Source organism: Leucopleurus acutus (genome assembly GCF_964270905.1).
Source record: "Leucopleurus acutus genome assembly, chromosome: 2".
NCBI lineage: Eukaryota > Metazoa > Chordata > Mammalia > Artiodactyla > Delphinidae > Leucopleurus > Leucopleurus acutus.
In genome coordinates this window covers 77,582,613-77,598,322 of record NC_139143.1, presented here as the reverse complement: position 1 = coordinate 77,598,322, position 15,710 = coordinate 77,582,613, and the positions used below count along the sequence as shown (strand labels likewise).

The window sequence follows — 15,710 nt, the reverse complement described above, 5'->3', positions numbered from 1 at the left end:
TGGAACGGGAGTCCAGCCAGCTGCATAGCCTGCATAGCCAGGCCACATCCAGAAGGATGAACGGAACAAGTACAACGAGCGGAAGTGTGGAGTTGGCAGTTCTGAGAAGAGGCAGTCCTGGCTTGGCGTGGCTGGAGAGCGGAATGGACGTGGGACGGCAGGTTGGAGAAGCAGGCTGGAGTTGGGCTTAGGAGAACCTTGTACGCTAGCCAAGAGTTTAGTCTTTATCCTGAGGGAGGTGGGAGGCTGCGGAAGAATTTTAAGCAGAGAGGTGATGATGGGAATCGCAGTTAAGAGGGTTCTCTGTGGTGACAACAGGAAAGGCAGGGGGCAGCCGGGCAGAGTGGGATGCGGGGATGCCTGGCGGGAGTCATCAAGGAGGATGTGGGCTTGTGGGGGGGGGGGGGGACTTGCCGTCTGCATTGGCCAACCATAGGCATTTGAAAGAGGCTGACTTACAAGAATCAGCTCCTGAAAGAGCCCAGCTGGACCCGAGGCCAACTTCCACTTTCCTCTGGATATTTTCACTTTCAGGGCGTCCTGTTCTGAGTCAACATTCCTCCTTCTAACCATGGGACTTTCCAGAAGGACCACAGCTCCTTCCATGCATCCACTTGACCTGGGATGTCCTGGATTTGGCTGTCGAGCGACTTTGCCTGCCTCTCCGGAGTATGGCCGTGTGGTCCCTGTGGAGTCTGCTTCTCTGGGAAGGTAAGTGGGGCAGGCGGGTGGCCTGGCCTCAGAGAGCTGAAGTCCCTTCCCCAGACATCCGGGCAGGATCTTCTCCCCAACCCGAGTGAGAACCCAGGAGCTGTGGAGGGGTAGGGAAGACTGAAGCAAGTTCTTGGGCAACCTTAAACGCTAGGCAGAGGCAAAGAGATGCAGGATCCTGGGTAGAAGGATGGCAGCACAAGGAGCCTCCACATCCCTGAGACACAAGCTGTTTTGTGGCCCAGGGAGGTTAAAACTGAGGCTGGTGGTACCATTGTTGTTTTTTTTTTTTTTTTTTTTTTTTTGCGGTACGCGGGACTCTCACTGTTGTGGCCTCTCCCGTTGCGGAGCACAGCCTCCGGAACCGCAGGCTCAGCGGCCATGGCTCATGGACCCAGCCGCTCCGCGGCACGTGGGATCCTCCTGGACCGGGGCACGAACCCGCGCCCCCTGCACTGGCAGGCGGACTCCCAACCACTGCGCCACCAGGGAAGCCCCCCATTGGTTTTGAAAAAGATGGTCGTGAGAATGTGAGTGTCTGGCAGTGTTAACACATGCAAATTCTGAATGTGGTCTGGGGAGAGCAGGGGAGGGCAGGGCGCTTACAATCTGAGGATGTCTTTCCAACAGCCTGTGGGAGAGCTGAGACTCCTCCCTGCAGGTCTTTGGAAGTGGACATTCAGGAGGGATGAGAGAAAAAAGCAAGTTAGTATATTGCCTGTGGACTTGGGGTGGTCGATAGCGGTGTGATGTCAGAAGAGACAAATCAGGTCTCTTCAACACTGGGCGACACCACCACCCCCCCATCCTGTCCAATGCCTGACTTCCCTCCCTTGGTTAACAAGTGGTCAGTATGACAAGGGCCAGCGCTGCTAGGCCAGGGGATGGGAGCCATGGGGTGTGGCAAGTACTCAGACACTTTTGTTTGTGTCAGAAGCTCACAGGGACTTCAAGATGATTTTGTCTGATGTCCCCACCTGAGTTCCTGGCTCCAAAAGTCTGCAGATTTCAACATTTCTAAACATGTGAAGGAAATCCTGCCAAAAAGAGGGAATCTGTTTGGTTCACCAATCTTTCAAACCCGTGGACATGGGAAGCAAAAAGAATTTTTCTGAGTGGTGAAAGAGATGAGTACCACTGGTTGAATGCACTCCCCTGCTTTACGAATGGGACAACGGAAGCCTTTAGAGGGAAGAGGTATGCTGAAGATTGCACAGCTTGTTAGTGGCAGAGCCAGGGCAGGATAGAGCAGGAGTCTTGATTGACATCCAGTGCTATGCTCTCTTTATGTGACGTCTCCACTGTGCCTTAACCCTGAAGCCATCCCCAGTTAGGACTGAGATGACTGGGGCTGGCAGGGCAGTGAGACGGACAGGAGACTGGAGCTACCAGCGTCTGGCTGAGTGATCATCCAGAACACGGCTCCCTAACTAAACTCCCAGCACTTGGGTGTGTTCTCCATCTGCTTTTATTCTGCTCTGAACCCTCGCGCCCACCGCTGTGCTGGGTACGAGGGAAGTCCTCAGCCAATTTCGTCAGGCATTCAGTATATCTTCCGAGCTTCTCCTACATCCCACTCCTAAACTGTGTTGGGCACAGGAAGTACAAACATGAGAAGAGGAACTCACAGTCTCATGGGACTCATAAACAAGCAGTCACAATAGAGGGATAGGAGCGTTAGTAGTGGTGATCCCAGCCCGCTGTGAGAACACAGAGTTTGTAACCTGCAGTGACAGATGGCAGAGGCCAGGGGAGACAGTAATGCTTCAAGGAGGAGCAGAAATCAGTCAGCAGAGGAGTCAGAGGGGCACTTCAAGCAGAAGTGTCACCCCCACAAGTCACACTGACTATGTTCCCAGCAAAACAGCCTCTGGACATCTCACCCCCATTCTGCTTCTCCTCCTGTTCTGGATCCCAGAGAATGGCATCCAGCGGGTCCCAAGGACCTGGGAGCCATCCTTGACTCCTGGCTCCCTCACTCCCCAGATCTAATCTGTTACCAGACCCCACTGACTACACACAATAATCTCTCCATTCCTCCCACTTCTGCCTGTCTCATCTGCTCACTTCCTCAGCACAAGTTTCCATGGTACCTCCAGTACCAGTACAACCCCACTCTCCTTGGGATTAATAGACGCAGCCTAGGTCTTGCCTCACCTCCCGTGCAGCCTGCACACCGCTGCTGGAGTTGTCTTTCTAACCGTGGATCTAATCATGTCACTCTCTTACTTAAAGACTATCCAAGGCCCCCCCATCGCTCTAAGGATAAAGGCCAAACTCCAAAGTTGCTTTTAGGGACCTGCAGGATCTGGCTCCCACAGACTCTGCCGTGCTATTTCTTACTCCCTCTGCAGAGAACTACTTTCAGTTCCCCACAGTGCACCGAGCTCTCTCGCCGTCCGGGCCTTTGTGTGTGCTGCCCACTTCGTCTCTAACACTTCCCCATCCCCACTCCAGGCCGCCCTCTGCGTGACCTGGCTGATTCCCATTCCTCTTTCCGGTCTCAGCTTAACCTTTTCTTCTCTGAGTCCCTCAAGGCCTGGCAAGGTCACCCTATCAGCCTACCTGTGTTCTCCCGGGGCACACATTTTTGCCACCATGGTAAATTGCTGTCTTAAGAGTCTGAGCTCCATGAGCACAGGGACTGGATTCCCTTCCTCACTGTTTTATTCCCAGTCCCTGGCGCAGTGCGTGCTCAGCTTGGGTGGAGGGAGTGTGGAGAGAAGGGCCCTCACTTGCCCCGCAGCAGCTCAGCTGCACGCAGGAGAGAGATGAGGACGTTTGGGGCAGGCAGAGTGATGGGGTTCTGTCCTTTCAGCACTACTTCCCTTCATTGTCACCGGTGCCCAAGTTCAGGGCCAGGTGGGGGGCTCGGCGCTGCTGGTGGCAGAGCGCCCTCCCGGCTTCCAAATCCGAGAGGCCATCTGGAGATCCCTCTGGCCTTCAGAGGAGCTCCTGGCCACGTTCTTCCGGGGGTCTCTGGAGACGCTGTACCACTCCCGCTTCCTGGGCCGAGCCCAGCTGCACAGCAACCTCAGCTTGGAGCTGCGGCCACTGGAGTCTGGAGACAGCGGCAACTTCTCCGTGCTGCTGGTGGACAAGGAAGGTCGAGCCTGGACCCAGACCCTGCAGCTCAAGGTGTATGGTGAGTGCACCTGACTCAGGCTCTCTGCCCCACCTCCTCCCACAAAGCTCCAGAAAGGCATCCTGGGTCCTGAAAACTGGGGAGAACTGGGGTCTAGAAACCTCTGGCCTCTGACCTCATGGCTGATTCAGGGAACAGCTGCTTCCCCACAGGCACAGGTAAGAAAACTCCTCGGGTTCTCGCAGGTGAGCTTCTGGCTGGGGCAGCCAGGCTTTTCCGCCCTATTGTCCTGATTTGAACTCTAGCTTGGTCTTTTCTCATCTCAGTGGCCTTGGACACAATACTTACCCCCTGACATTGACCTTTCTCACTTGTAAAACCAGTATAGTAATATTACCATGAAAATCCCAATAAGGTAAAATCAGTGGCATTTGAGAAAGCATCTGGATAGAGGCTGGCCTAGGCATCATCAATTCTAAGATAACAGGTTATAAGACGTGCCATTATTTTATGCACCACCAAAAAGAAAAATAAGTATTGCAATTAAACTATTTAAAAATTCATTTTAACTAAAGTATAGATTTTTTTTTTTTTTTTTTTTTTTTTTTTTTTTGCGGTACGCGGGCCTCTCACTGCTGTGGCCTCTCCCGTTGCGGAGCACAGGCTCCGGACGCGCAGGCTCAGCGGCCATGGCCCACGGGCCCAGCCGCTCCGCGGCACGTGGGATCCTCCCGGACCGGGGCACGAACCTGCATCCCCCGCATCAGCAGGCAGACTCTCAACCACTGCGCCACCAGGGAAGCCCCCTAAAGTATAGAATTTTTATGTCATATTTCTTAAAAGAGCTCTTTTAGATGTATTGAGAGATTTTAAATTTACATCATTCATGGGTATTCTCTGTTATTTGTTATTGCAAAATAAACCATCCCCAAACTTACTGGTTAAAAACAACAAATATTTTTGTTTCTCACAAGTCTGACTTGGCAGGGCTCAGCTGAGGTGATCCTCTGCTCTGCGTAGGTGTGTTAGGGTCATTCATAGAGCTGCTCTCAGCACCTCAGCTGTGGTGACTGAATTCACTGGAGGCTGGATGGGTCTTTCTTTCCAGCAACTTCACCTCCACCTCTGTCACGACCAGCACCTCCACAACCACCGCCACCATGCCCTCCATCACCTGCACCACCATCACCACCTCCACCTCCACCACCTCCACCATCACCTGCACCACCATCACCACCTACACTTCTACCACTGCCACCGTATTTCTGCTGGTAAAGATAAAATGGCCTTTGAGCTCCTATTCATGTATCTAGTGGCTTGGAAAAGATATGGCAGTGACCCCTATTTCAGTAAAACCTCAGAAATTGAGATAGAGTAAGGGGAGGAAAAGGTCCAAATTTAAGAATGGAGAGTAGAGGTGATAGCTGGGCAGAGCGAAACACTGAGGGAGAGAAAGGCAGTAGCAAACTGGAAAGAGAGAGACCCTCCCACACCTAGAGGAAGATCACTGGCTCATCACTTAGGTGAGCCACGTGGGCTGCCAGTGTACAATTAAATGTGTGTCCTTTTCGATGCACACGACCCTGATCCATGTTGCACCATGTTGGCAAGCAGAGTGCTGGCTGGAATTCAGCACCCCGCCCTCACCTGTTACCCCCTGAGCCCAGCGCCCTTGCACAGTGAACAGCCTTCACAGCCATACAGGCAGCTAGGGAGGCTCTCCCCCGTTCTGGGTCTCAGCTGCCACATATGTGAAATGAGGACGTTGAATGTGATAATACAGGCAGCACCCACACCACTAAGCTCTAAAATGCCTTGTTCTCAGCATCTGAATTACAGATTTTAAGGAAATTGCTGTTTTATTGCTTCCAAATACGTAGCGTGATTAGAACTAATTGCACAAAGCTGCCAGGCAGCCGTCCTTAGGAGCTCTGCTTTGACAATAGATAAGAATGATTTGAATTAGCAGATCAGTTACTAGAAATGTCAATGGGTGTTTCTACTGTGCCTGATCGTGTTTGGAAGCAGCTTGTCCTCTGAAGTAGTGTAAATATCTCCCTCCCCTGTAATCTTTGTTTATGCTATTAGGGCACCCAGCAAATCTTTTCTTTTTTCATATCACAAATCCCACCAGATTGAGCTGGCATTCATGAGGTTTTACTCAGCTTAACTTTGGAATGCTCTCAGAGACTGAGCCCTCCCACTGTTGCCAGAATGCGCTCCCGCTGGCCCCCTTTGCCCTGAGACTCGTGATCTACTCATCAACCGATGTAGGAAAGGGCAGCCATGGCCTGGGATGCCAGGACACCAATTTGTCCAGTGGCCCAGGTAGCTGAGCACCTTGAGAGCAAGGGTTATGGAGATACCAAGGTAGAGCCCCTACCCCCTGGCCCGCTCCTTCACAGAATTTTGCATCCTTGTGATAATTTTCTTAGTTATTCATAATCACTTGTTAGTATGTCTTCTTCACCAAACTCCAAACTCTCCAAAAGTCCAGGAATGTGTTTGTTGTTTTTGTGCCTACCTTAACAAACGTTTATTGTCTCTCTGACTGATGTATCATGTATCAGGGAAATTTGATGACAAGGGATACAGAGAGTTCTCAGAGGGCTCAGAGCCATACCTGGAATATCAGAGAAGGCTTCATAATCAGAACAGTAAGGAGTGTGTCCAAGCTGGGCCTTGGAGGATGAGTAGGAGTTTTCTAGGAGGGTGAGACGAGAAAAGCATATGTGTACAGCTGAGCCATATGAAAGATATGAAGCATGACACGTTTGGGAGAACAGGAAATTAATTAAGATGGGTGGAGAGGGTCAGCAGGAGGTACAGCTGGAGAGGTTGACATCAACCATTTAATGAAGGATTTTGAATACCAGACTTAGAAATTCAGCTTGTGTCCTGTGGGTAATGGGAGACTGGTGAGGCTTTAGAGCCAGAGTGGCCTAGTCAGAGGTGGCACCTAGCCCTGCATGGATCCCAGAGCTGGAACTATGGGCCCCGCTCAGCATCCCTAAAACCCACACTGGCTCTGCTGTCCTTGCTCAGGTGCAGTGCCCAGGCCCGTGGTGCAAGTGTTCACTGCTGTATCAGGGGATGCTCAGCCCCCCAAGACTTGCCAAGTGTTCCTGTCCTGTTGGGCTCCCAACATCAGCGACATAACCTATAGCTGGCGACGGGAGGGAACCATTGACCTTGATATCAAGCCAGGCGGCCTCTTCATGGACGGACAGGTGCTGAGTGTGTCACTGGGACCAGGTGACAAAGGTGTGGCCTATTCCTGCATTGTCTCAAACCCTGTCAGCTGGGACTTGGCCACAGTCACCCCCTGGGAGAGCTGCCATCACCAGGCAGGTATGCCAAGGGCTGGGGATCAGTGGTTGAGGGATTGTGAAGCCTCCAGTCCACCTGTGACCCTGCCGCCTCCGTGTCCAGCTCCAGGGATGGCCTCCTACAAAGATGTGCTACTGGTGGTGGTGCCTGTCTTGCTGCTTCTGATCCTGGCTGGTCTCTCTGCCTGGCACTGGGGCCCCTGCTCAGGTAGGAGTCCTGCAGGGGCTAGGGGTGGCTGGAGGAGGTAGGTCTTCTGGGAAGGAGGGCCAAGTTTGGACGGCCTCCTACTTAGGCTTACCTCTCCCATGTCATCTCTTGGCCCTCTCCATCTAATATTCTGGTCTCCAGTCAGAATGAACTACCTGAAGTTCCTTCAGCAGTTTTCAAATGAGCTACTCTCTTGCATGCCTCTGCAGGCATTTGCACATTCTATTCTTTCTGTCTGGAACACACTTTCCATAACTTCCCACCCAACTCGCCTTCTTCATTTGGCTGTCACCTCCACCATCTTCAAGGTGTGCCCCCTGCAGGAAGCCTTCCCGACCTTCTCTCCCACACCCAGCCTGGGTTTGTGTCCTGCCTTGACTCTCCAGTGCTCATCTCAGTCACAGCACTTACTGCCCTCACTCTCCCACGGAGTTCTCAGGTCTTGAAAGATAAAGGCTGAGTCACCACCCCCTGACACCTAGCAAGGGTTCCTGGAACATAGCTGGTATCAATAAAGGTGTTTTGAGTGAAAATCTAGATGAATCCCAACTCCCTCTTGCCAATCATCCTAGGAAAGGCTTCCTGAGAGAAGCACCTCTCTGGCCAGGGACTGATAGGGCCTGCTTCCCCCAGGAGAAGAGGGAAGGGGACACTCAGAGGTTAAGCTGGGTTCTGTGCTCTCCATCCAGCTCCTGAAAGAACTACCCCAGCTGACCTGGGCTTCGTGGACATGTCCATCCTAGGCTGTCTGGCTGGTCCCAGGATGGAGAAAGTGGGTCAGCAAGGAGAAGGAGGCATAAGACTTCAGTGGATGTGTCCTAAAAGGCAAGAGTCTTGGCCCAGCCACTGAGCATGCAGCTGGGCTAGCTGGCTGGCTGGCTCCTGTATGTTCTTTCCACAGGCAAGGGAGGGAAGAGGGAGCAGCAGGGGTCACACTCCACCTAGGGCCCTGTCTGCTCCTGAGAGGGTCTGACCTGGCCCTTTGCCTCAGACAGCCCCCAGGATTTGTGGTAAGAAGGTAGAAGCCAGGAAGCAAGCAGCTTTTTGTTTTAACAGCTTTATTGGACTATACTTCACATACCATGTAATTCATGCATTTCAGGTGTAAAACTCAATGGCTTTTATTACAGTCACAGAGTTTTTCATCCCTCACCACACTCAATTTGAGAACATCCTCATTACCCCAAAAGGAAATTCCCAAGCTCCTTAGCCATCACTCCCTAGTGCCCCTTTCCCTTCCAGCCCCAGGCAACAACTAATCTCCTTTCTGTCCCTAGACTGTCTCTTCTGGACAGTCTATCCTGTAAATGGAGTCATGCACTGTGTGATCCTTTGTGACTGACTTCTTTCACTTCGCCTAATGTTTTCAAGGCTCAGAAAAGAGCAGCTTTGGATACTGAGAAGGGTAGAGAGAATCCAACTACCGGGGATAGTGGAAAGGCTCTACCCAGGGCATCTGGAGGCTGACCCTTGGCTCTGACACGTGGCTTCTGCCTAGTCATTTAACTGGGTCCATCCCAGCTCTAAGTTTCTATACCTTCTACAGCTAAATGCGTGCCATAATTGCAGAGAAAGTCTAGACATTAGGAAGAACTTCCTGTCCTTGAAGCATCTCCTTTTCCAGGGTCTTGGAAAACCAGGAGAGCTATTCCTTGCCTGAGGTGATCTTGAACTAGGACCATCAGGATTCAGAGGCCTTAGGTACTTTGGAGGGGTAACCTTCGTTCTGATCTCCTTGCCAGGGACAAAGAAGAAGGATGTCGGTGCTGGTGAAGTGGCTCCAGAGACAGAGAACCCCCTCGTTTAGGGTCTACCGTGAGCAATGCCTGGATCACGAGGAACCCCACTGCCTAGCCACATGATGCTCTGGGATGTAGCTGGTACCTGGAAACCACCATGGACCTCGTACCTCCTGTGAGACTCCTGTACCACCACTCAGGAGCAGCCTGGGCAGCCATCACACTGGGAGGACAGGAAACACTGGCACAACCTTCCACACATTCCCCCTTCCCTCTCCCCTGGTTGCATGTCCTGGCTGTGCTCTGGGAAACATGGGCCCAGCAGGACATTCCCTCAAGGACACTGGAAGTTCTCCAGGATCCATAGATTGATTGTCCAGGGCACTCACTCCTCCACCACTGTTCATGAAGTATTGTTATGGATTGAATTTGTCCCCTTTAAATTCATATGTTGAAATCCTAACCCCCAATATCTCAGGATATGACTGTGTTTGGAGATAGGGTCTTCAAAGAGATAATTAAGGTTAAATGAGGTCATTGAGATGGCCCTAATCCGATATGACTGGTGTCCTTATAAGAAGAGGGAGAGACACCAGGAATGCACACACAGAGAGAAAAAGCCATGGAAGGACACAGAGAGAAGGAAGCCCTCTGCAAGCCAAGGAGAGGCCTTGGGAGAAACCAAACCTGCTAACATCTTGGTCTTGGACTTCTAGTCTCCAAGACTGAGAAAATAAATTTCTGTCGTTTAAGCCACCCATTCTATCGTATCTTGTTATGGCAGCCCTAGCAGACTAACACAACTATTAACCAACCAGCATCAAAGGATTACTTCCAGCCTGGGTCCTGGCCGCTAAAAGACGTTGGACAATCACCCACCTTCAGTCCTAACCCCAGCCCCTGTCATTTGAGACCCTGATGTTTCCCACAACCAAGGAATTATAAGAAAAGGTCTAGAACCTGATGAAGAAGAGACATGGGGGTCAAGGGTTTCTCTTTCCGGCTTGAAGGACTTGCAAGTTCATGGTCCTCAAAGGTAATTTACAGCTCTAGACAATCAAGGGATGGTTGATATCTCATGGTTGGGATGGGTGCCATTTTGCTGGTAACATCTTTTTAATTGGCATCTTCACCCTCAGCACTGACCATCATGCCTCCCACAGGAGCTGGAGTTGGGTTTGAGATTCTCTCCTCACTGTCTAGCACAGTGACCAGAAAAAGAGAGATTAAATTCCTCAGCCAACAGGAAGTTCTTGCACAACTTCAAGAAGATCAGCTCAGCTCAGGATGAGAGTCTCTGCCTGAGACTGAGAGAGGGAGGAGCCAGGAAAAGCTAAACAGAAGGGAAATTATGGAGGGAAAGGAGCTGAGGCACCCTAATATCTGCCACACTCATTTTCAGATGCAAGTGCAGAAGATCCACCCAAGTTCAAGGGACCCACCACTCAATGGGAAGATGCTCAAGGTCACTTTGAAAGGAGCGCATGTGGGATGGAAGGTATTATTATTGTGGCCATCTCTGCAAAACACAATCTGTCACTGAGCGATTTTGTCTTAAAAAGCTCTGGAATATTGCCACTGGAAAAAATAATTGATGAGCTAAACTTACACTTAAGAATTAGTAGATGATATGGTCCAGCATTACTCCCTCCCAAGTGTAACTGGATTTTTTTCTGGGACCTCACTCAAGTCTTGATGATAGAGGAAGGAGGCATTGAAGAAACAAGGGTAGGTTTTGAAGTATTTTCCTAGGGCGGCTTCAATCCCTCCACCCAGGATGTCAGCCCTGTGCAAGGGGCTTCCCTCTTCTCCCCAGTTCCTGGGCAGTCACTTCACCTTGGACAAATGGTCAGCTCAGCTGGCCTGCAGATTCATATGGCCACTCCTGCACACGACTAGTCCTGGAATTTCCCTGCCTGCTGGCTCTGCTCAGAGGTCCCCTGCTGGCCACCTGACTTCACCTAGTCCTTATGCCTCCCCTGCATCCACTTCTCTCCCATCACCTTCTTCCAAGTCCACCTGAACAGTGCACATGGCCACAGTAGCTAATGCTGCCGCCACCTGTCATCAGAGGCATTCCCCAGGCCTGGTCAATGAACCAGGCAAAACTGGCCTTAGTCTTTAAAACTGATGTGAAAGAGAAAGCCCAGGGTCTAGCAAATGAGCCATGGTGGTTGAATGAGGGAAACACACACACACACACACCACTCCCCTTCTCTCTTCCCTTCATCTCCAGGGCCCCGCCTCAGATCAGAGCAATTCTGGATGGGATGGGACCCACAGTTCTCCTTCACGCGGTAACCCTTGGTGACGTCACGTAGACGGTGGTTTTGCTGTGTGGTATGCCAGGCCCTTTTGAACTTATTCACGCTGCTCCAATCAACTGAGGTTCCCATCCCCAATGACTCATTTGTCCACTAGTGGAATAATTAACCCACCACAGTGTTCGTGTTGAAAAGCATTGGGATTGATGCTTTAAAAGTCACACAGGAACAAATACTGATTGAGTGTGCGGCATGCACTGGGTACACTTCAGGGCACTGGGGACTCAGTAGTGAGCAAAGCATACACTTCAGGGCACTGGGGACTCAGTAGTGAGTAAAGCATACACTTCAGGGCACTGGGGACTCAGTAGTGAGTAAAGCATACACTTCAGGGCACTGGGGACTCAGTCGTGAGTAAAGCAATGTCCTTCCTTCATGGAGTTTATATTCTAGATAATATAAGTAAGCAAGTAAGCACATGTCACATGTGGATAAGTTCTATTAAGAAAGCTAAGGTGGAGTAAATGGCAAGAGAATGGTGTGTTGGGGAGAAGGGGTCTGTCTTAGATAAGGGGATCAGAGGACACCTCCTCCTGATGAGGTGACATGCGAACAGAAGCCTAGTACAGTGGAGTGAGCCATGCAGTGGCTGGGCAAAGAGCGTTCCAGAGAGCAGAGGATGCAAAGGCCCTGAGGGGGGCATAGTTGGGGTTTATGAAGAAGAGAGCAGAGACCAGGGCAACTGGGCCAAAACAAAGGGGGTGGGGAAGGAAAGGGGAGGACCATAGTGATGGTCTGGGGCCACAGCACTTGGGACCTTGTGATCTGCAGAACACCCGGTTCCTGGGGTTAGGGAAGCCAGGAGCGACCCCTTCTGTTTGAGTGTCAGATTCCTCCCATAATGACCTTGGCACCATTAACTCCAGTGGGCTCATGGTCAGACCAGAATCCACTCCAAATCTGTGTTTGCTTTTCCTTGTTTTCATTATATCTCCTTTGAGCAAGAGCCTTTGTACCTGTCCTCTGTAAATACAAGAGCTGCTCGAGCAAAGGGGTCATGTGCCACGATGTCAGAGGGAATGGAGCGGGGAGGGTATCACAAGAGAGGAGGGTTAGAGACACATTTTCTCACCAGTGGAGCTATGAGCACCCAATGCCTCGTTTCAAAAAACAAAAAAACATTGGGGAGAGGAAAGGAGGGTGGGGCAAGATAGGGGTAGGGGATTAAGAAGTACAAACTACAGTGCATAAAACAAATAAGCTATAATGATATATTGTATGGCACAGGGAATTATAGCCATTATTTTAGAATAACTTTAAATGGAGTATAATCTATGAAATATTGAATTACTATTTTGTACACTTGAAACTAATATAACATTGTAAATCAACTATACTTCAATTTTAAAAATTGATAGTATTTATCAATTTTAAAATTGATAAATAAAAAAATAACTGCTGCAAACATTAATGATATCTCTGGCAAATCTTCTTTCCATGTTTATTAAGAAGTAGCACCTATTCAGTTCATCAGCACTTGGTTATGTACTGGTCTTCAGAGGAAGCATCATCTCCTTCCAGACTTGACTCCATGGTTCCCTGCATCCGTTTTGCATGCAGGTTGAAGGAGGGTCTCTAAAATATACAATATATCCCTAGATTCAGGAAAGTTTTAGTGGGCTGTGCACTGGTCAGCACAGGTCCCATCGGCCAGGAGGACCAGGCTGATCACATGGGTAAAGAGTGGGGATAGGGGACTTCCCTGGTGGTCCAGTGGTTAAGATTTCGCCTTCCAGTGCAGGGGGTGTGGGTTCGATCCCTGGTCGGGGAGCTAAGATCCCACATGCCTTGTGGCAAAAAACCAAAACATAAAACAGAAGCAATATTGTAACAAATTCAATAAAGACTTTAAAAGTGGTCCACATCAAAAAAAATTAAAGAGTGGGGATACCCCCACTGCACAACTAGCCCAGGTCCAGTTCTGGGAGCCACACCTCCAGGGAGACATTGGAAAACTCAAATGTCCAGAAAAGAATGACCAGATGGTGAAAAGTCTGGAAACCTCATCATATGAGAAATGATTAAAGAAACTGAGCATGTTTCGCTGATAACAAAAAGCTCAGAAGGCCATTAGTTCTCCAATATTGGAAGGGCTCTCACATAAGCCCTACTGTGTAAGTGGGGCCAATGGAACATGTCCCTGTGAGGCAAATACTGACTCACATGAATAATAGGATCTTCAAGCTGGAAGGAAACTTTGTGGCTACTCAGTTCAAGTTTTTCATTTCTCAGGTGGAAGACTGAGGCCCAAAGAGACTGTTACTCCCTAGAATCACATAACTAGTCAGTGGCAGTCAATCAGAATTAGTTTTAGGTTATCTAAATCAACCCAGCCCCTTACTCTGCCCCATACTCCCAGGGAAGAACTTCATAACAAAAGGAGAAATCCAAATATGAAGTGAGCTGTTCCAATGAAGGTGTTTAATCAGAAACCATCTCAGAGCAATGCTATAGATCAGAGAATTTTCAGACTAGGTGGGAAGTTGCATTAGATCAGGAATGACAAATATGTGGTACATATATCCAGACTTCCACCTTCCATGACCATGTCGAACGTGGAGAACTAATTATGACACAATTTTCCCACTGAGTTCACAACACTCAAGTAACTCTGACCAATTGATTGAAGCGGGAAGCCAAGATGCTATTCCTGCCCTAGACAATCCACAAGATCCTTCCAACGTTAAGAATGGATTATAGGGCTTTCCTGGTGGCGCAGTGGTTGAGAGTCCGCCTGCCGATGCAGGGGACACGGGTTCGTGCCCTGGTCCGGGAAGATCCCACGTGCCGTGGAGCAGCTGGGCCCGTGAGCCATGGCCGCTGAGCCTGCGCATCTGGAGCCTGTGCTCCGCAACGGGAGAGGCCACAAAAGTGAGAGGCCCGCGTACCAAAAAATATATATATATATATCTACATATATATATATATATATATATATATATATATATATATATATTTAAGAACGATGGGAAACTATTTTTGGATGCAAGCAACAGAAACCAACTCTGGTTCTAACTAAAGTAGGAGAAAGAATTTATTAGAAATTCGTGGGTAGCTCAGTGTCGTAGTCAGCTTAAGCTGCTATAAAAGAATATGATATTCTAGGTGGCTTACAAACACCAGAAATTGATTTCTTATGTTTCTGGAGGCTGGGAAGTGCAAGATCAAGGCAACAGCAGATTCGGTGTCTGGTGAGAGCCAGACTTCCTGGTTCATAGACAGCTGTCTTCTTGCTGTGTCCTCACATGGCGGAAGGGGCAAGGGAGCTCTCTGGGGTCTGTTTTTAGGGGCACTAATTCTATTCCTGAGGACTCCATCCTCAGGACCTAATCACCTCCCAAAGATCTCACCTCCAAATATCATCACACTGGGAATTAGGTTTCAGCATATGAATTTTGGGGAACATAAATATTCAGTCTATAGCACTTAGAGAACCAAAGAAAACCCTGACCAACCAGGCCTTGGGAAGAACAAAGCCTGGTGGCCCTGGGGAATGCAAGCCTCAGGCCCCTTCCTTAGGGGCCACTGTGGGATAAACCTCTGTTTTCTGTTCCCATGTTACTCACTGAAGATTAAAACTCTCAACAAAAGATTGAGCTGGCCTTAGCTCTGGGGCAAAGGGCCAGTTACTCCTATGCTACCAAGTTCTGGTATGAAACTCGAATAGTGGGCTTCCTTGGTGGTGCAGTGGTTAAGAATCTGCCTGCCAATACAAGGGACACAGATTCGAGCCCTGGCCCGGGAAGATCCCACATGCCGCGGAGCAACTAAGCCCGTGCGCCACAGCTACTGAGCCTGAGCTCTAGAGCCCGCAAGCCACAACTACTGAGCCCACGTGCCACAACTACTGAAGCCTATGCACCTAGAGCCCGTGCTCCACAGCAAGAGAAGCCACGACAATGAGAAGCCCGCACACCGCAACAAAGAGTAGCCCCTGCTCACCCCAACTAAAGAAAGCCCGCACACAGCAACGAAGACCCAACGCAGCCAATAAATAAATAAATAAATAAAATTTATATTAAAAAAAAAGAAACTCCAATAGTCCAAAATTTCTGAATCCAAATCTAGACTTCCAGGCCATTTTGAAGGTATATGTGTCAAAGTAGGAGGACAGGACATGTTTTAGGTAACAGTTTGTTAGCCTGATTTATCATTACAAAAGTTAAGGGCAGGCCTGAATATGGGGACCCCTCTCCCTGGACTTTTTTCTGTCATGATTCCCATCCACCTCCTGAACCTGAGACCCTCCCCCTGCCGCCCCATGATGAAGAGCAAGCCCCCAGCTCACACTGCAGACCAGAATCAAACTGTTCT

General features: G+C 49.7%; 1 protein-coding gene across 1 annotated transcript; it reads left to right on the top strand.

Annotated features, from left to right (window-relative positions):
• Positions 1-671: 671 nt before the first annotated feature.
• SLAMF8 (SLAM family member 8) lies at positions 672-9,140 on the top strand (the record flags this gene model as incomplete). Its single annotated transcript, XM_082856400.1, has 5 exons — positions 672-711; positions 3,530-3,856; positions 6,842-7,147; positions 7,229-7,333; positions 9,076-9,140. The coding sequence occupies 5 exons, from the start codon at positions 672-674 to the stop codon at positions 9,138-9,140; spliced, it is 843 nt and encodes a 280-aa protein (XP_082712526.1).
• Between the last annotated feature and the right edge of the window lie 6,570 nt (positions 9,141-15,710).